General features: G+C 44.9%; 2 protein-coding genes across 2 annotated transcripts in view; one reads left to right on the top strand and one right to left on the bottom strand.

Annotated features, from left to right (window-relative positions):
* Positions 1-20,679, bottom strand: part of CCDC117 (coiled-coil domain containing 117) — a 297,697-nt gene that overhangs the window by 175,782 nt on the left and 101,236 nt on the right. The window lies entirely within an intron of this gene.
* PITPNB (phosphatidylinositol transfer protein beta) lies at positions 1,285-18,936 on the top strand. Its single transcript, XM_062616020.1, has 12 exons — positions 1,285-1,398; positions 3,238-3,268; positions 4,158-4,303; positions 4,960-5,051; positions 5,638-5,645; positions 6,650-6,724; positions 7,066-7,149; positions 11,565-11,642; positions 13,949-14,059; positions 14,274-14,396; positions 17,302-17,386; positions 18,251-18,936. Exons 1-11 carry the CDS (start codon positions 1,379-1,381, stop codon positions 17,347-17,349), a joined length of 816 nt encoding a protein of 271 aa, XP_062472004.1. The 5' UTR covers positions 1,285-1,378; the 3' UTR covers positions 17,350-17,386; positions 18,251-18,936.

Here is a 20,679-nt window from a genome sequence, read left to right as displayed (position 1 = left end):
CTGGAAGTAGGGAAAAGGACGCAATTTGGGAACATGGGCACTGTGTGGAGATGGCTGCACAAACAGGAGACCCCAACTGCGGAAATCCACCACCAATTCCCTGCAGAAGAATTGAAGTGCATCAGCTTCCCATGAATTACACTTCTGGTTTCGGTCTGGAATCCAGCACTGTGCTCTGGTATCCCAGAGGTTCCTACGTAAAGACTTGGTGCTACCAGCGGCTCCCTCTTTGAACTCGGAGCTCTGTGTATTTCCCTTCTAGGATCCAGTGCCTTGAGTAAAGCTTTAGGCAGCTTCCCCTGTTTGTATTAATAGAGATGTGCTGGATGAAGGCAGCCGGGAGATGTGAAGCTTTCACCCTGTAGCGTGTCCCGCCCCGGCTCTCACCCCGCCACTCTCCCATGGAGCAGGACTGGCTGCCGGACAGAGGCACCAGCACCCCAAGGGCCGTCGGCAGTTTCCGTCCTCGGGGAGCAGCGTTTCGCGTTCTGCATGGGCTCGGGAGCCTCATGGGGTGTATTCCGCCCTTGGGGCTGATTCCAGCCTCTTTCCACGCCTCCAAAAGCCGGGACTCGTCGGCTCTTTCCCTTTTCTGCTTGTTTTTAAAGAACCGGGGTGGCCCCGTGTCACCGGCGGCTCTGCGGGACCGGGGAGCGCAGGCGGGGTGAGCGGGGCTCGCTGAGCCTCAGTTTCGGGTGTGCCCATGTGCGGCGGTGACTCCCCTCACAAGAGGGCGGCATTGACACGGCAGCCGCGGGGCTGCTGCAGCGCCTTCCCCTTTGCGGGGCGCTCGCGTGGCAAAGCAGGGGCAGCCCCGGGGATGCGGCGGCCGTGCCCCAGGGCAGGGGCACAGCGCGGAGCGGCGCGGCCGGACCCGCTGCTCCCCGAGCGCCCGCGTCCAGCCGGGAAGCTGCGGGTTCAGCTCCCCCGGAGCCGGTGCGCCCAGGGCCGCCGCGCCCCCCAACCCCCCCGCGGAGGAGCGGCCGCTGCAGCGCTGGCCCCGCCCGGAGGGGGGCGCTCGGAGACCGGGCGGGGCCGCGGCGCCTCGTGACGGCGCTGCCCGGGGCCTGCGGACAGCGGTGGCGCACGGAGATGACGTCACCGGACTGGCGAGCGAGGCGGGGAGGCAGCGGAACGGAGCCGCCGTGGCGGGGCGGTCTGATTGGCTGTCCGGGGGTGAGGTCGGGCGCCGCGCGTTCTCGGATTGGTGGCGGGCAGCGCAGGCGCGGTGCGCAGCGCGCCGGGGAGAGCTCGGGTCGGCAGCGGGCGCGAGGACGCGCGGGATTGGTGGCGTCGTCGCGCGGGGGCGGGGCCTGTCCCGGAAGCGCGCGGTGCAGCATGGGCGGGCGGCGCCTGCGCGGTGCGGCCTGCGGGGAAGATGGTGCTGACCAAGGAGTTGTGAGTGCGGCGGGCGCGGGGCGCGGCGCGGAACGGAACGGCAAGGGGGGGCCTCCGGCCCGGCCCGGCTCGGCTCGGCTCGGCTCGGCTCGGCCCGGCTCGGCTCGGCCCGGCCCGGCTCGGCTCGGCCCTGCCCGGCCCTGCTCGGTTCGGCTCGGCCCGGCTCGGCCCGGCTCGGCCCTGTCCGGCTCGGCCGCCGCCGGGCGGGGTAGGGCCCGCTTTGCTCCTCTCTGGCCCGCGGCTCGCCGGCCGCTCCTCTCAGCCGAGCGCGGTGTTTGGCCCTGAGCCGGGCGGACGCTGCTGCCGCCGCCGCCTCCCCTCGGCGGGGGCTGGTGCTCAGGTCGGGGCGCGGGTCCGCCTTCTGCCTCCTGCTGCTTCCGCGTCCCGCGCTTCAGCCCGAAGTGGCGGCTTGGCCCCGGTGAAGGCGCCCGGGCGCTCCTGCGCGGCAGTCCCCGCCCGCAGCTGTGCGCTGTGGCCCCGCACGAGTTCCTCAGACTCGTTCCTTCGGGGCTGGCGTGTTCGCGATGTGCCCCTGCGGGGCTGACGGGGGCGCCGAGGCTGTTTCGGGTCAGGATCCCGGTCCGCTTAGGAAGGGACTCGAGTGTCAGTGGTGGAGCGGTGTCTTGCCCTGCATTGCTCTGATGGTGCCAGGAGCTCCATGTTGCTGCATAGACCTTACCTGTACGGTCTTCTGTCAGCAAGCCACCAGCTGGTGTGTTCCTCCCGCTCGCTCCTTTGGCTTTAAACCGTCTCCAAGTCGGGAGTGGTCTCTGTTGTGGTTGCAAAGGTGATGTGTAGGCTCAAAACAGGAGGTAGTAGCAGATGTGTGTTAGGTTCCAAGCAGACTTCCGAAGATACTTCACATATTTTCCTGAACTTCAGAGAGCTGGTGTAGTTGGGCAGGGCTGAGGTGCTGGTGCTGTGTCCAGGGGACGACATGGAACCAAGTGTCCTACTCATGTTGGAGCAAGAGGTCACGCCAGTCCTTGTAGGAGAAGCCGTCTCTCTGTCTTGTGTTTCCTGCGAGCTGACAGTGGGCTGTGTACATCCTGTAAGTTCTCATCATGGACAGGCTCAGGTTATATTCGTGCTTTCGGGACGATTGTGTTGCATTGAGTTTGAATGGCCATAAGGTTGTCAGTCAAGGAGGTAACGTCACTCTCAGCCCTAAGAACAATGCAGTTCTGTGATGTTGTTTTGCCAAAAGCATAATCTGCATCATCTTTGTCTGTTTTGTTAGGAAAGGTGAAGCTGAGAGGCTCTGTCACTGCAGGGTTCTGTGCTCCTGTGACTGAAAACCCAGCTCTGCATCCGTGGCACCACTGTTGGCTGCACAGCGAGTTGTGTTAGAACTGAGCTGCTCACCTCAAATGCACTCGCTTCTGCCACCTGAAAGGGTGTGAGCTGTGGATCCTTCTTATGTGATTCGTAACTGCTGTAATTGCTCAGTTCATTTGTAGGCTCTGAGGGTTTGTCCTGTTCTATTGCACGAATGAGACCGCTCATGGTGTAACTGTGACAGAAGCTCATGCCTCAGGGTTTGAACACATTCAGCCCAGTACAAAGTTATGGCAGAGCTGGAAGGAGATTCAAGGTTTTGTGGCCCTTCTCTGCAGCTTCTAATGTTCTTCACCACTTTTTTCCTTTTGTAACACATTTGTCTTGGATTTCTCTTGGGTTTGTTGCAGTGTATCCATGCAGCCTTCCTGACACACAGTGTTTCTAAAAAGAAAACTGGAATGACGCTCCCTTTGCGAGTGTCTTTGTTACAGTTCATATGTTACCTGCTGTTGAAGCCTAGTTGTTACTTTTGTTGAATTTGTTCTTTTCCTCTTTCAGCCGAGTGGTTTTACCTTGCTCAGTGCAAGAGGTACGTCCTCATCCTGCTTGGTTTTGCTTTGGGGTGATGGGTGGGACAATGTTAGAGTCTTATTTAAATCTGACTGGTGTGGATCCAAGTTTTCCCTGTGCTGTGACCCACCAGCCTGCCACAGGAAAGTTACACCACGTGTAAGCCAGCAGTTAGGCAGGGTTGACCTCTTGTAGATCAGTGAAATCCAAAGAAGGCAAATGCCTGCATGCAAAGAACCTTTAGTTGTTTCTGAGCTGCTCCATGCTTACAAGCAAGGAAGGAAAAGTTGTGAAGTTCTGCACTGCAGCAGAGCTTTCCTGCTGTCAAGGCATTGAATGACTCCAATCCTTTTCCTGAAGACAAAATCATCTTCCAAAATCTCAAGCCAGCAGTTTAAATGCCACTGAGATACATTTAAATGGAAGTCACAATGGGATGTCTAAATGTGCTTCTGAGGAAAAGTGGGGTGCTCGCTTTCTTCTGCAGTTCACATTTTATGGGTCCTGTGAGGGCCAATCTAGTCAGTTAAAAGTATGAATTTGGGAGCTCGGAGCTGGAAATCAGTTATTTCACCATCTGTAAACTTAAAGTTACATTTCTTTTATACAGCTAAGAACAATGCATGCACTTTGCTTTTCATATCCTAAAACCAAAGAATAACGTGTTTGTTGTGCTCTACCAAAGCATGACATTAAAGTGAAACTGCTGATCACAGACCTGGTGCTGTGAACTACAGATACATTTTGCCAGCAGATTGTCATGTTTTACTAAATATTTTTATATGGTGTATATTACTTTAGTGATAGTTTTATTCTACTAAATTTTCACTGGAAGTATCTAAATTTTTAATGCGTTAAAAGTTTTGGCTAACTTTCATATTGAAATTTTACTTCTTTTAACTTTTCAGTATCAAGTTGGACAACTTTATTCCGTGGCAGAAGCTAGCAAAAACGAAACAGGAGGTGGTGAAGGAATTCAAGTCTTAAAAAACGAGCCTTATGAGAAGGATGGCGAGAAGGGGCAATATACCCACAAAATCTATCATTTAAAGAGGTGAGGACAGCTTTGGTGTGTATTGTGGTCACTTGGTGTTGAGCATGGAATGTTAAAAGTGAGGGCAGCCTCCTGTTGTTCCGTGCTCTTGGGTGGGTCCTTGCGCTTTTCTACCTCTGTGTAATGTGCTGAATTGAGCATGAGTGCTCTGGTGAGTGACATGTGAGATACAGTGGGTTTGAAGTATGTGGGGTAGAGTAATGGAGAACCATGTGAAATATCTGATCTGCACCAGCTTTTGGTACTTTTCTTTCCCCAAGCATCCATTCCCCCCCCATGGTGCTCTGTTGGTTTAGAGGGCAGTTACCAGAGATGGTGATTCTGATGCCTCGGGTGAGCTGCAGTTTTCCTCCTCAGTCACAGCTAAAGTCCCTGAATCCTTCCCTCCAGGCTGCGGGACAGCCGGGTTGCAGGCTTGGTCACTGGTGAGCCTGCAGCTCTGCTGGAGCAGATCTCTCCGTCAGCAGTTGTCTGCTGTTCCTGAACAGGAAAGCAAGCTCAGTAATGTTGTTGGGGTTCCTGCATATTTAACTGTGGGCAACTTGGCCATCATAACCTTGAAAGCGCTTAGGTAAAATCTGCCTTTGTTACTGGATTGGAAGAAATCAGTGAGGAATTTCAGCTGGCAAACATTTCTAAAACGTTGTTTTTCACAGTAAAGTTCCTGGCTTTGTGAGGATGATTGCGCCAGAAGGCTCTCTGGTCTTCCATGAGAAGGCTTGGAACGCATATCCCTACTGTAGAACAAGTAGGTCTCTCATTGTATGTTTTGCTGTCAGTGTTCAGTTGAGGGATGGTTTTAAATGGTTAAAGAGAAAAGAGGGTACCATCAAGTGGAAAATATGTTTAAAATGTTAATGTTGTGTTTGTGAGATCTCCTCTGAAGAGGAGGGCTGCTTCTGGAGAGCAGCCTCAGGGGACCAGACTGCTACAGAGTCTTTACATCCTGTGTCCCTGGGGTAAGACCGAAGAGGTGATTCTCTTAGGGTCTAGAACAGAGCCTGTTTGAAAAGAATTTAATTCCTCATAGCCTGTTAGAATAAGGCGACTGCTTTATTTTAATACTTTTGATTGCCTAAGTTCTAGGAGAAGGTGCTGTTTCTTTTCTGTTCCTATTGAACAGTTTCAGGTACCTTACAAAGAACTTTTAAGGTTAAGGCAAGCAAGTCAGAGTCTGCTGAACTCTGCTGACTGCACACAAATGCTGTTAGACTGATTTTGGATGATTCTTGTACTGTGAAGCAATCATTATACGTGAGACTTTTCAGAAAGAACTGCATCTAATAATACTTTGTTTCCTTTTCATTTTCATTGCATGTGTTTCCAATGGCCAGTTGTGACAGTGAGTATCTGAATTACTATCAGTCCTATGGGGTTTTTTTTGGAATGTGTTTTCTCTGTTACTACTGCTAAAGTTGACTCTGAGTCTAGCAAGCAAGCTCCAACCTTTTCTGTATGTCTTGCTAGGGTTTCTGGCTCCTTGTTACTTTATTTGTCTGCACATGGCTATATTTAGAAAAAAAACTATAATTTGCCAGAGAAATGCTTTCATTTTTTACATCTTCTTTTTTGCATTTATGTACCATTACAGCTGCATGATGTCTGTCCTGTAAGACATAATACTAAAAAAGGAAAAAAAAAAAAAAGGGCCAATTCAGAGGTTTCTGCACTCTTGAATGCAGGAAGACCAATGAAATAAAATCAGTATCTGAAATCTCATTTCTGCAAAGTGAAATCCAGCCTCAGTTCAAACAGGTCAATTGAGAATCTAAATGGGTTATAATAGCTGGGGGTTTGGGGTTTTGGGGGGTTTTAAGATGTGTGGAAAAGAGATCATTGAGGCTATTTCCCTGTGTATGTATTTCAGTGCTGTGTTCAAGGAAGCTGATAAGCTTCATGTTAAATTGCTTTACCTGCTCACTTGCAAACTCAATTTAGATTGTCACTAGGTGGGTGCAACAGATGAGTTTGTGAACTGTCAAGCTTGACTCATTGTGGTACAGGTGCATGCTGGTGTATGCTTCCTTACTTCTGACATGAGAAGTGGCTTGTGCTAGTCTTCAGAAACACAACTTCATGGTAGCTGGATCTTCACGATCATACTTGTGCTGTACAGTAACGTGGACTGTTCGTTAGCTGTTTACCCTGCCCTTGTCTCATTTATTCCAAATTTCATGGAAATGTATTTTAGTTTTTTTAACTGTCTTAATAATTTGAAAATTATTCTGTTATTTAAACAGAATGTGTTGCTAGTCAAGGCTTAGTGGCAACTTAGATGTAAATACCATTTACCTATACTTTAAGCAGAGAGCTGTAATCACTCTTACGCTTTTTTAATTCTTACAGAATGAATACATGAAAGATGACTTCTTCATAAAAATTGAGACCTGGCATAAACCGGATTTGGGGACATCAGAAAATGTGAGTTGGGATTTGGATACCAAGCATGAGTAATATTTTCAACATAGTCATTCAGGTAATGCATTGTATACCTGGTAATGGTGGATAACTACTGCATGAAGTCAAAGCCCTCGCAGTGGTTAATGTAAAACAAGAAAAGCATTAGTTAAGTCCTTTTAAGGTCTCACCTAAAGAGATGCAAGAACGAGAGAAGGGTTTTATTTTTTATATTGAGGTCACTCAAATGCTGAAGTAGATTTTCAGTAACTTCTTTTTACTTTCATGTTCTTTTACCTTAAGCAAGCTAGTGTGACTTAGGCTGATAAGCTGTTTGTTTCACAAGGCTTTTTCCCTTCTTGCAGGTGCACAATTTAGATCCAAACACATGGAAGACAGTTGAAGTTGTCCATATCGACATTGCAGATAGAACTCAAGTAGAACCAGGAGTAAGTAAATGCTCTCCTATTGGGATAGGGATGTAGCATGCAGCTAATTCCATTGATGCTTTGTGTTGATTGTGAATAAACTGAAATGGTAGTGATTTTACCCAGCACATGAATGAAAATCATCTCGAACAGAGTCATTAATTCCGAAGTTTCACACTCAGTAAATGCATTTCCAGTTCAGTCTACTGAATTTGACCAGAGAATTGCCTCCTCTGGACTCGCTCCAGCAGCTCCACATTCCTCTTGTGTTGTTGCCCCAGAACTTTATCAGGACTGCAGGGGGTTTCTTCTCAGAGCACAGCAGAGGGGCAGAATCCCCTCCCTAAACTGGATGCTCACACTCTGAGGGTACAGCCCAGCACATGGGGGGAGTCTGGAATGCCAGTGCACACAGCCAGGGTATGTCTCTGTAGTATATATGATTAATCTAAGAAGGTCGAATATGTTGATTTTAGATGCTGGTTCATGCAGCTTTAGAGGGCAGCCTCGCTGTACCTCTGTGGCTGCCTTACTTCCTTGGTTTTACTGCTGTTGCTTTCTATGCATCTCTGTCTACTGGAGTTGTCTGGGTTGTTGAGTTTTAACAGCTGGACCGTTTTGTGTGTAATCATTAATTTTGGGGTAGTAGGAAAATGGTACGCACCAATATTGGCACTTAGCAATTTGTGTTTGCACAATAAATGTAGTTGTCTTGTTTTTGTGCAAGGAGACATTCTTTACACTATTTAATTGTCGTTTTCTGAAAATAAATACTTGGATATCCTGTATTGTGAAGAGAGGACTCCTTTGCAGGGAAGGAGAGGAAAGGCTGTGGTGTGTGAAAGGGAAAGGTTTGTGCTTCCTAAATTTCAGCTTGCATTACTGGTGTAGGTGTATACCCTGCACTGTGGCTTAGCCAATGTTTACCAGGTGGTCTGTGGATTTACATGTGTGACGATGCCTCGTATGGAGATCCTCCCTTTAAACCAAATTAAATGTCTTGCCTATTTTAATGCAGTGAGGCATCGTTTTGCTTCCACTTGTTCTTTCAGACATTCCTTACGACCTTAGAGCTAAACTGGCAGGTAAATTAATGCTGTGCATTCACTATTCCATGCCTGGAATTGTGGCAGACAGCTACAATGCTGTCACCTGTCAGAGCTTGCTTGACTGCCATACATGTAAACAAAGGGTTGTGCTTGTTACTGCGAGTTGAACCCAAGTGTTTATTGTGTGTGAGGTACTGTTGGTGAACAGCACTGCCTGTGCTGTACCCTCTTGCACTGTTCCTCGGCCTGCCTTCCACACCTCCTTTGTTCTGAAGACTGACAGATGGTGCTGTGCTAAAAGAAGTTCTGCTTTTGGCTCGGGACAAAGATTCATCTAACCCAATATCCTGTTAGTGGTCTGTAGCAGATACTCATGGAAGAATAAGAAATTTGGGAAGTACCTACTAGGAGCTGGGAGATGCATATCTCTGAAAGATCAGTCTGTATTTAAAGAGCTTCCAGAGCTCCAGATTATATCTGGCCTATTGTGTTTATCAGCCATTTCATGTGTGGAAATCCTTGGAATGATTTTCAGTCCATTATCCTCTTTTCTTTTTTTTCCTTTTTTTTTGAAAAAAAAAACGATTTTCTATTGTGTATTTGACTTGCAGAGCATCGCATCTGTGAATGCAGAATGGCTTCATCCAGACTCTTACATGTCTTCTGATGTTTCTACGTTCTCTTTCTTTTTTAGTAACTTCTAAAACCATTTGTGCTTGTAGCAAATATTTTGAGTGGATATTTTGAAATCCAAGCTCACAGTAGAGCTCATCATCGTGTAGGAATATTTGGGACTCACTTTGACCATGTGATTCAAACCTTCATTTCCATTTCATCTCCCAGAAACTCAGGTTTGCAGAGTCCTGATTTCATTAAACAAAGACTGACTTTGTACCCAAACTCCTGTGCAGCCATTGGTAACTCTGTAGTCTGGTGTCCTTCCCACCCCACTGCTCTGCCCCTTTCCTGGACAGCTGGGGATTAGACAGTTCTCTGGGACCCACTCTTGTAGTCTCTTCTCTTACGAGAATTTGTAGTTTCTTGCCTTTGTTTTCTCTTAGCGCTTGTGACTCCATGAGAGAGACTTTCATTTAAGCCAGTATCTTTATAGGGTTTAGGTAATGGAACATGTGGAATTTTGTTTTGGTAGTCCAGCTATGTCCTGGATCTACACTCTCACTTTTATGCCTTCAGAGAAGGCAGCTGGTTTTGGAAGGTAACTGTCCCCTGTGAAAACGTCAGCTGTTTTCCATGTCTTCTGTTTGTCCAGGCATATAGTGTCTTTTTCAGTGATGCTGGAGCAGTCACTGGTTCACTCTGTTGGGTGGTTTCTGAAGTCAGGCACGTTGTATGGCTTTATCTTGTAACTGTGCTTGTGCTTTGAGAATTATTCAAATTGGCTGATAGGTTTCTTGGTGCCCTCATTGTTTTTTTAGGGCAAAGGATAGTGTTGCAAAGGAAAGTTTTGTTTGTACATTTGTTTTCTCAGTCATAGTTTTGCCTGGAAAAGCAGCTCAAATGCATTATCTTGGATAACAGCATGGCTGAGAGAATGGAACTACATTTATAAGATCCAGCAATTTTGATAAAAATTTTCATATATTCCAGATTTATCTTTTTGTTCTGAGAGTGAACCTTGTCCAGCCCATTGTAGTGTAGCAGTTACTGTAGTTTCAGAACTACAATCAGCATAAATATAAAAATAGTAAATTTCTTTAAGATACTAATGGCATTCATATGCTGACTCGTGCTCATTGAAGTATGTATAGAAAGAAATTGGCTGACATCTGTGGCTTTCTTTAGATATAAATTTAACCCTGCCTTCTCTTAATCATCTCCAGCATCCAATCTCTGTAACTTTGTGTGATTTGTATATAAAAATCTCTTCCCAGGAGAGTAAAACTTTTTCAAGAGCAAGCAGAAGTGAACATTCAGTTAGCATCAGGAGAGGCTACGTATTTGGAAACAATTTGTAAGAAAGTAGAGTGTGGTGAAAACAAAGGCATTGAAATCAGGTTTATAGTTATTTTTATACAGTGAAGACATGAAATGTCTTGTTCTAAGTCGTGGTGGGTCTCATTATGTTGCTTGAAACAAAGTTCTAAAAATACAGTTTTATACAAATCAGTGAAATTACTTAATGCATGCGCTCAGAGGTAGGATTTCTATGAGCTGTGTAGTAAGTAGAATCCCTTGTTCCACCATTGGAAGGAATATAGTGGAATATAGGAAATGCTCTCTTTTGTAGTCTGCAAAAGAGTCTTAAAAGATTCTTGTGTGGAAGGGCTGCTTTCCAGTAGGTGGATCTCTCCTGTTTCAGATGTAGAGTTTTCTACTGACTGACAGTTTGAGTGTTCTCCTGTTTCAAACCTCATGGGATGCCGAGTTGAAAAGCCAGAAGCTGTGTCCCCGTGTCCTGAGTCTTACACCACTCATTGTTCAGGAAGCTTTTCTCAGGAATTTGCAGATAAAGCATCAGACTTGCATCATTTTAATATTAGGTTCTAAAAATCTTACAATCATTCTGTCCTGTGCATATGCTTCCAAACTTCATGCTGCTTGGTAGAGTGAGCTATGAGCTATCAGGAATGCTGCTATTACTTGTAGCAGGTCTCATAAATGAGAATGAGAATTATAAAGAAGTACCCAGGCCCTGGGTTTGTTGTGATCATTACTTTATTGTGTGTGGTTTGCAGCCTCTCAATAATTCTTTAGGACAGTTTGTTGCATTCATGCATATTATATTGAGAATTTGAGCAGAAACTGCCTATGAAATTACATTTGTGTATTTCTTTGAAATGGTTTTTAGCTCCTCTATATTGTTATGCTGCTGCATGATGATGTTTTGCCTGTCTGGCTTTCAAGAGGGCTTCAGGGTTTTTTAGCTGTAATATTTGTTCCAACAGCCGCCTGTTTTTCTTCCTAAGAAGGACTTGCTGCTGTCAGGAGTTAAGCTCCCACTGCACTGATATTTTCCTTAAACTCTGCAAAGAACTCTTGTTTATTTGTACTTTGGCTCTAGTCCAGTCATCTTCCTCACATGCTGGTAGGGTTTGTGCATTGAGACAAGTTCCTACAATACCCTCTTGTCCATCCAGACATTCATTTAGATGGGGGGGGGGTGTTTAATGTTCATAACAGGATTTAGTTTAACTGAGTCCTTACAGATCTTGGTTCAAAGGTTCTGTATGTAGGCTCTAGCACAGGAAACTTTACTACGACTCATCTATTTTCTTTGGATTTTTTTGTTTTCACTTATACATTTTACTTGTAGGTAACTCAGGAGGGGTTTTACAGTGTTTCCAACAATCTGTTAGGCTTGAACAGGACCTTAATAGAGTGGGGTTGGAGTTTTTCTGACTCTTGTGGGGATTTTTTATGTTACAGGACTACAAAGCTGATGAAGACCCTGCGTTATTCCAGTCAGTTAAGACGAAGAGAGGACCTTTGGGGCCAAATTGGAAGGTACTGAGAGCTGGCATTACAAAGTCTTTATCAGCAGAAAAAAAGAAGTTCACGGTTCCTTGGAGAACCATAGCACCAGCAATGTTAGTCTCAGAAGAGAGCAGAAATTGAATAATTTTCTTTGTATTGAGTGAAAATTCCAAGTGTGTTAGTAAGCAAAGGTACTGTCTGCTACTTGTTCAACATCTCTGCTAAAGCCAAATAAACTTTCTCTGTTACACCAGATAACCTCATAGAAACTGAGAAGAAAACTGCTGTATGCTGCAGTGGATACAGAGTGGATACCGCCTGTCAGAAACAGGCCCCTAGTTACCAATTAGAATATTATTTTTCACTTTTTTCTTTACCGTAAGTGAAATGTCATTGACAGTAGCATATTTTTACTCGTGTTTAGTGTGTGCTGTGATGAATTACACTGAAGTGCTGAGGAGTTTGAATGCATTTCAAATGGTGCCCCTCTTTCTTAAATTTTCTTGTAAACACATTCAGTCTTTCATTTTCCAAACAAGTTCTAAATACAGCATGAATGTTTCTGTCCAAATACAGTGTGAAGGGCTTACTCTGAGAGGTGTGAATTTTCTTCTAGTTTGTTACTTAGATGTCACAGTTATTTTGCTACTACTTTTTGCGAAGCAGCAAGGCAGGTGTCAGATCGTAGAGCGGGATGTGTTGCACCAGCAAGCTCTCAGTCTCTAATTCCCTATCCTAAAACGTGGTTTTGCAAGCAGTAGGCAGAAAATGTTCCACCTTTGTACAGACACAGAAATAACACGAAATTCCACCTGAACACCAGAAAACACTTTTTTTTGCTGTGGGGATGGTCAAACACTGGAACAGGCTCCTGCGCCAGGGGTCAGGGAACATCCCCTCCAGCCTCCGCAGTGCCCTGATTTTGCCCTGTAGTGCCCAATCTACACATACCTACATGGCCTTAATTCTTCCCTTTGTGTCCAAGGACAGAAAGTAGTTCTGCTGCACAAAGTTTCACAGCTTATAAAAAGCTGGAAGTTGGTAGAGTTTGTAAGTGAATTACCAAGATTGTCTCCCTTGGGTTTCATATTTTCCCATGGGTTTCTGCCATTAGCCACTGTTGAATACTGAGGCAGGTGGACCTTAGTTCTGGCTGATGGGTTTGTCCTAGGCCTGAGTGTTAGCTTAGTCTCATGGAAGAATAAGCATATTGTGTGTTTAAAGGTGATGATGAGGGGAGGCTTTTATTCCACCTCCTGTTGTTGGAATGCTCCTTCTACCTGGGCCGAGTGTTCCTCCTGGCAGGGTAAAAGTGTCACAGGGATTATTTTTGTACCCTGCTGAAAATGTGCATCCTGCCTTGGGAGTTTGCTGTTCCTGCTCAGGAAGGAAGCAGGAGACTGATGCAGGAATGGCCTGGTTGAGCCTGCGTGACACAAAGAAAGTGGGGAGTGACTGGTGTGTTATAAACAGCTGTAGAATGAGCAGGAAAACTTTGAATGCCTGGAACTGGTGGCATAGAACTTGGGTGTTTCATTTAGTTCTGCCGTTTACTAATGCCTGGACATAGACTTGTACTGTTTGGGAATAGCAAACAACAACAGCACTTTTTTTTTGCTCATGAATAGAACATCAGTCTTCTGAGGATAATTGGTTTTCATTGAAGTGGTCTTTGGTGATGAGTATTTGTGCTAAAAGTTCTGTGTTAAATACATGTTATTCACCCAGATATTTGTACATCAGATTTTTCTGTGACCAGATCAGTCTGCTCACTGTGTGCATGTCCAACTGGAGTTGTCCATTTGATGGTTAGAAGAAATCAAGCTTCAAAAAAGCTGTAAAGCATTTCTACTTTCTACTAGTTTATTGCAGATCTAAAGAATAAGAAACTGTGGATTTCTGATGGCAACTGCTGCTTATTTAAGCCAAATACACAATTTTTTACCTTTTTTTTAAAATACTATTGGCTTTCCTTGGTTGATTGCTTGGTTCTTTCCCTAAGGACTGAGACTGATAGTGTATGTTTGCAACATGGATGGAACTGCCTTGCAGATTTAACCTGATTGTTAATCTCTATTGCTCTATGTTCACAGTACAGTGCTAGGTATTTACTAGTGCTTAAAATTCTAAGTATTATTATAGCTTTAATAATACTTAGAATCTAATTCATAATTATAGTAAGATAGTGTCTTTTTATTTACCATGAAATAATAATATGATTAATATTAATATAAATATAAATAATATAATACTTATAGTTTCTAATAATTATATTTCATTCGACTGAAGTAAAAATTTTAAAAAAGTGAAAGTTCCCTCCCATTATCCCTGAACAGAAGGAGCTGGCAACTGATGAAGAGTGTCCAAAAATGTGTGCTTACAAGTTGGTGACTATCAAATTTAAATGGTGGGGACTGCAGAACAAAGTGGAAAACTTCATTCAGAAGGTAAGTGCTGTCTTGCTGGGTGTTGCTGGGGGTGGTGGGTTGGGGTGGGCAGGCAGGTGGGTCTGTGGGTCCAGCGCTGGGGGAAGCTGAGCCTGTGCAGTGGGAGACAGCTACTCCTGAGGATTAGAGCCTTTCCCATGGAGCAGCTGCAGTCACTTCAGCAAGCTTTTGCGAAATGAGGCCTGTTATCTAATGCTTGTTTATCTTCTTAAAGCAAGAAAAAAGGATATTTACCAACTTTCATCGCCAGCTGTTCTGTTGGATTGACAAGTGGATTGACCTGACCATGGAAGACATTAGGAGAATGGAGGATGAAACCCAAAAGGAGCTGGAAGCGGTAAGAATGCTTTTTTGCAGTTTGGGGGTGTGTGCCCTCTATCTGTAGATTTGTCTTTTGGAGTTGACAGAAATTATGTTGTGCTCCTCCCCTTGTGTGTGTTTGGGCAATTGCTGATGAGCAATACAGCCCCTTTAGTGGTTGTCCTGTGCAGATCCATGTACGTCAAGCTTCTGAATATTGTGTGTGTCAAGCTGGAAGTGGCTGTAAGGTAAATATTTCTGTTGTCACTGAATTCAGAATATCTGCCCTGAGCGCCTTTCTTTCTGGCACCATACCCATTGCACAAAGTCCCATTTGGTGCTTTTTTACCACTTGTCAGTTAGGATTAAGGGCTGTCTTCTTGCTTTTCCATCATGTGTCCTCCTAATCATCATTAGATCTGATTACCTTTTCTCTTCAAACATGTCTCCTAGCAAGCTGCTATATGTCACATTACAGTTGTTCACTCATCCTGAGGAGCACACCGAAACTTAGAATGGTACTTGAACAGAGGAAGTCAGTAAAATCAATGGGCTTGAGAGAGTGTTGCTTGTCACGCTTTTGTGTCTGTGAGGACCAAACATGTATAGTGTGGTCTGTGTTTGGGCTCATGCCTAGAAGGAAACTCATCCATAGGCTACTTTCTCTACTCTTTCCCTTAAGAGATGGAGGAACATTACAGACTAGGCAGGAAGCCTTTTCTGTAGTGTCTTTGTAGAGTACGATCTTTGGCCTGAACCTTTCTCATTTTAAATCTTGTAGGGTTTTTAGGTTCTTTGCAGTCTGTGGATTTGCAATTCAATTTCCTTCCCATTTTCCCAATGGCTTTATGCCCCAAACCCATTCGGATTGTTACCTTCCTTCAGTTGTCTTGGTTCTTTCAAAACACGATGTGTCTTCAGCTGTAACTTGCTTTTTTGTGTGGTTTAACTCATTTTAGCTGCCAGACATCTTTAAAGTGATTGCCTGGTGGTTTAGTCCCACAGACGGCAGTTCTGAAGGGCGTTTTTTGGTTTGTGCCTACCACATCTAATAGTATCAAAACTAGCAGTAGCTTCTCCATCCCCACTTGTTCTGCTCTCCATGTTTGGATGATCTGTGTGGAATGGTCTTACATTGTGTAGAGATGTCTTCTGGATTTGGAAGAAGTTTCTTCACTATTCTGAGTGTTGGTAGGTAGATGTTGGCAAAACCAAACTCCCTTTCCAGATAGGTTGAAGGGCTTGGCTGCTTTGGTAGTTCCCAGAATATGCTTTGAAAAGAATGCTGCTCACTCACTTGCAAACATGGGGTTCTCTCGGTGGCATTCAGCTGGTTTTGGTTATAGCAGGTGTTCTCTCAGGTCATGAGGATTTCTTCTTTAGTTCTACTTTATGCCAGAACCTGTTCCTAGAGTCACCTGTTCCTGGGTGTCTGTGAAGGAGGAAGAGTAACCACTTTCCTCTCTGTAACTGATTTTTGTCAGAAGGGTTCTTTTGCACACCCGTAGTTCTTTATCTGGAGTGAGATCAACTTCATCCCATTTCTCTGAGAAAGGCTAGTGGCAGTGTGGGGAGGGCGTGTCTTGGAGAGAGTGAGCAGCAGAGACACATCTCTGTGCATGAGAGAATTTCCCTTCTGGACTATGGATGTGGCATCTTGTAGAGAAAGTTGTTTCCAGTTCTCACTGGTAAGTAATGGCTTTTAAATATGTTTTGCAAAATGTTTGCTGCTTTTTAGTTCTACAGCAAAAGCTGGGGTACATGTTTCTGGGTGTGACACTTGTGCTTAAATATTGAATGTATTTATTTACTATCTCTTGTTTTGCAAAGCAGTGCGAATAGTTCATTTCAAATAGTTTGTTGTGTAAGACGTTAGCATCAGGAACTGAAGTTTTTCACAAGAAAAATTTATTGATTAGTTCCACTAACACACCTTTTCTATGTGTATTGTGAAATGGGAGAGGAGTGGGGTCCTGCTGTTAAAACATTTTGTTTTCTCAACTATTATAATAGGAATATCTACTAACACCTATATATGATGCCAAATAAACATGAATGCTGATTTTATCCCAAATAATTTGGGTTTATGTTTCATATTCAACTACTTCAGCAAGTGTGCTAAGCAGTAAGCTTCATTAAATCCCAAGTACACCACAAAACGTTGGGTTTATGCCCTGGACCTCTGGGAAGTGAGCCCTCAGTGGTAAGGTGCTTTATACGACAGGAATACCTTCAAGCTTCCATCCCTGCAGAGGAGCAGTCAGCTTTTATGGGTGTTGCACTGTGCAGTTCTATGATGGTTAAACCCAAACAACTGCAGGAGGCAAGCCTGATGATACTGGCAGCATTACGTTTTCTTGCATCGCTTCCTGTCATTATTCCCTTTCTTATTAACACTCTTTCTTCTTCCTGGTTTGAACTAATCTTTCTCTTTGGATTTTGTGCACATTTTGTTTCTTTTGTTGGTCCTGTTCTTCATCTAAAGTTGATTTTTGTAGTCAGGAGCTCTGCTTTTGTTACGTTTTTGTTCCTTTCTGAATCCTCATCAGTGTTCTTCCAGAGTTTCTCTGTCCCAACCCATCCTTTTCTCACTGTTTATTTCTCATTTAGTGGTTTATATATCTGACCCCTTGTGGTTTAAACGACACCCTGTTGTGAGGGTGGAAATGCCACACTGGGTATTTCAAGCACGGTGGCTCCATGCTGAAGCATCATGGGCTGTCAAACGTTTAAGAAGCATCAATTATAAAGCTGCTGCCCATGCTTCCTCACCAAAAAGAAACAGTGTATACCCCATCTCCAACCCGCTCAGCTGTAGCTGGGGCTGGTTCTGGTGCTGTCCATGGGAAAGCAGTCCTGGTCATGTTGAGCATTACTTCTCTTACTAACACTCGTGCGACAGGTTCTTTATGTGGGAGCTCACAGTTTTATTTTACGTTTAGATGCGTAAGAAGGGTTCCGTTCGAGGCACTTTGGCTGCTGACGTCTAGAGGAGTTCTCTGTAGGTTCTGAGGCAAATCAAGCTGTGTAAGTCAACTGCTGGATGGAAAGGGAGAAAAATGAGTAATGTTCTGATGGATGGGAGTTGATGACAGAAATTGCCCAAACGGACGCGTATCCAGATAACGCTTCCGGGCCTGGGCTCCCTCCTGTGTGATAACCTTGTGGTGATCAACAGCCAGGGGTGACCCTTGGTGTCCAGGTGCCTCAGGGATGGGCACTGTGTGAGGCTGGGCCGGCGCCCAGTGCCGTGGCAGGATCCCTGCGGTGCTGGCCACATAACCTGGTTCTTTGTGCTTATCTAGTGCAGAAAACCAAAGTGCCGACCTGTTCATCACTGAGCTCTGAAGCCTGCAGGGAGCTTTTGGGATGCAAATCAGAAAAGCCGTGAGCATTGTTTGCGATGTGCTCAGTAGCAAAGTGATGTGTGGGCTTAGTCCACTGAACTTAGGGCAGCTGTGGCCTGTCATCTTGAAAGCACAACAAGTTTTGGAAATAGAGTTCCACACAGATAGCTACAAACAGTAAATTGTGTTAAACCGGTTCCTGCGGGAAGCGGGTTCTCCCGGAGCTGCACAGGAGCAGCTTTGAGCCCTTGTGCCAGGACTCCAGCGCTGGTGTCTCCCGCTGTGGCTGTGTTAATGCTGCAGGTGGATCCCCAGCCAAAGCAGTTTTTAAGTCCTCAGAGACTGGAGCTGCTGCCCCAAGAGGACAGCACCCAAACTGAGGTTCCCTGCCAGGTCCTGCATTGCTTTGGTGTGACGTGCTCAGCCCTGGTGATGTTTTGACCACCCTGCCCTATTTTCCTTGGCGTTTAATGAAACTGCCTCTTTGGAAGTTGTGGTTAGGGGGAACTGTTGATGCTTAATGGTGTGTTTTCTTTCTCTGCAGCTACGTAATCAAGGCCAAGTCAGAGGAACAAGTGCTGCCAATGATGAATGATGATGGATTTAACGGTCACATGCAGTGTTGATATACAAATGTGTGTGTGGATGCATGATTATTTATATATAATTATATATACGCACATGCATACCGAAGGGGTTGTTACAGTGTCTCCAGGGTACTATACCTGTCCTCAGCAAAGATTCAAAGGAAAGTGCTTTCATTATGTATACCCGAAGCAAATAAAAATTGACTGAGTAGTGTCATTTAAAGGATGAACTATGCTAACTGGTATGTTTCATGAATGTCAATACTGGACCAATTTATTCCCTACTTGGGGTTTTTTTCCTGTCTTGAGTCCCTCTGCTATAACTTGCCCATATCTCATTGTAAAGAAAGAGGTTCAAATAAGTTAATTTCAGTTTTGTGTCTTCCCTATGTGATTATTTTTGGAATAGGAACAATGAATGTATTTATAGCTATTTATTTCTGGATAGTCATTATCCTATAGTCACATCAGCAAAAAATTTCTATTAGTGGAAATTGGAAGATTTTTACTGTTGAATAAGTTTAACTCGAACTTTTCCCATTCACTGATTTAAAGGAAAAAAAATCATGTTTTATTGGACTTTTGTACATGGAAATGCTGATTAATGGTTTTTCTTCATTAAAATTGGCAAATTAAGGACAAATGGCTTGTGATTTTTAAAGTGATTGCAACCTGAAATTCTCCAAGAGCTGGCTTCTCAGCCGAAGATGCTGACAGTAGCGCAGAAAGTTCCGTGCTCTGAAGGAGAGGGGTGGCAGCCCCTTCCCTGCCGTCACTGTTCTCCAGAGTTCCACTTTGGAAGCTGTGCAGATGGTCTTGGTTTCACGCACATTGCGCAATGGGATACAATTGTGATTTTAGCTCTTTTCATGTTGAAAATACACTTTAAAAGAGATGTATACTTTCAGATATGATGAAAGTTTAACCTGTAGCATCTGATGTAATTCCCTGAGGTTTGTTAGGGGTACACTTGTAAAAGGAGATGGTGTCATAGAGACCTCCTGTAGATAACTCTCAAGTAGGGAAAATGTATTCAGGAAAATGAATATTAAGGAAATATTCAAAGCATGTCATAGATATATTATCAAAATGCTTGCTAGGCCAGAAACAGGTTATTTTAAAGACAGAGTTAGATAAAGCTCTATTAATGCCTCACTTCCTCCAGTGTCCCCACAAACCTTGGTGGGGCTGAGCCTTGCTTAAGCTTCACTTTCATAACCCCACATCCATTCAAGTATTTTGGAGTCATTTGGACCTACTTGGCTTTACCCAAGGAGTGATCCGATTTCCAGTGATGGGCAGTGATTGGATTTTCCTCTACTTGCAGCTGGGCTGTCTGTGTGCTGGGGCCGGCGGCGCTGGGACCTCTCCTTGTCACTGCCCACCCCCCTGCAGAACTGATTGTTTCTCCTTTCTGGGTTAGCAGTGAAGCTGGTGTTTGTCCCCTGCACCAGGAGGGTGGGTTTGTAAATGCAAGGACGTGCACACACAGGGATGGTTTTAGAGGCGCCAGGGCTCTGGCACCGGGGTCCGGGGGCTCGGTTCAGCTCGGTGCTGCAACTTGAGTCCTGCTGCCCTTAATGTGAGTCCTGGTGCCAGGTGAAGGAAGGGACCTTGTGGCTTCTGTGGGCTGGGACTAGTTGGGAAAACCTGTGAGCATCTTGTAGTGACTGTAACATGTTCAGATTGCTTTGGCAGCCTCGGCTGTGACCTGCAGTGAACCAGCCAGTGGACTTTAATTAAATAAATCTGATCATGAAGTGCTCTGTCTCTTGTCTGAGGTGCTGGTGTCTGCAGGTGGCTGATGAGCTGGCTTGTGTGCCTCCCCCATGGGCTGATACCGCCCCGTGAAGTCAGTTCTCCTGTGGGCAGGTTTCTGCTTGTGAAGGCTGGGAAATAGCCTGCCATAAACCGAAACTTGCGTGGCTCCTTTTAGTAAATGCAAAATCGAATTCTTCTTTTTACTACGTAGCTTGTTTAGCTTCCAGATGGCAAACCAACGTGAAGTACTGGAAGTGCAGCGTTGTTTTGTTATAATGGATATGTAAACGTGATATTTATTCACTGCAATAGACTGCTGGGAACCATATTCCAGCAGTAGCCTTTTAAATCCATCACTTGGCTGCATACGAGTATGGTCTAAAAGGGACTTGTGAGCCCTTTTCTTTCTTTGTCTATTCATCTGCTGGTGTTAAAGGACCTCTCCCCTATCTCCTGAACCAGGAACAGAGTCTTTAAACAACTGTAAATGCTTTTAACTGTCCCTTAACTTTGTGTTCATTTTGGCTACAAGGAAAAAATGGAAACATGCCAAAAGGACTGAAAATAACCCACAAGGTGCCTGTTTAGAGCAGCTCCACGCTAAAGAGTATAAACACATCTGGGG

This window comes from Pezoporus occidentalis, unplaced genomic scaffold (assembly GCF_034315485.1).
Source record: "Pezoporus occidentalis ecotype Australia unplaced genomic scaffold, CSIRO_AGI_Poc_V1 ctg102, whole genome shotgun sequence".
Lineage (NCBI taxonomy): Eukaryota > Metazoa > Chordata > Aves > Psittaciformes > Psittacidae > Pezoporus > Pezoporus occidentalis.
Note: the sequence above shows the minus strand (reverse complement) of the source record. Positions and strands in the feature narration are given on the sequence as shown.

Coding starts and splice junctions, on each gene's coding strand:
- PITPNB (XM_062616020.1), top strand. CDS start 1,379: ATGGTGCTGACCAAGGAGTT. Junction 4,304..4,959: donor AAAATCTATCATTTAAAGAG/GTGAGGACAGCT, acceptor TGTTTTTCACAG/TAAAGTTCCTGGCTTTGTGA. Junction 14,060..14,273: donor TGGAAAACTTCATTCAGAAG/GTAAGTGCTGTC, acceptor ATCTTCTTAAAG/CAAGAAAAAAGGATATTTAC.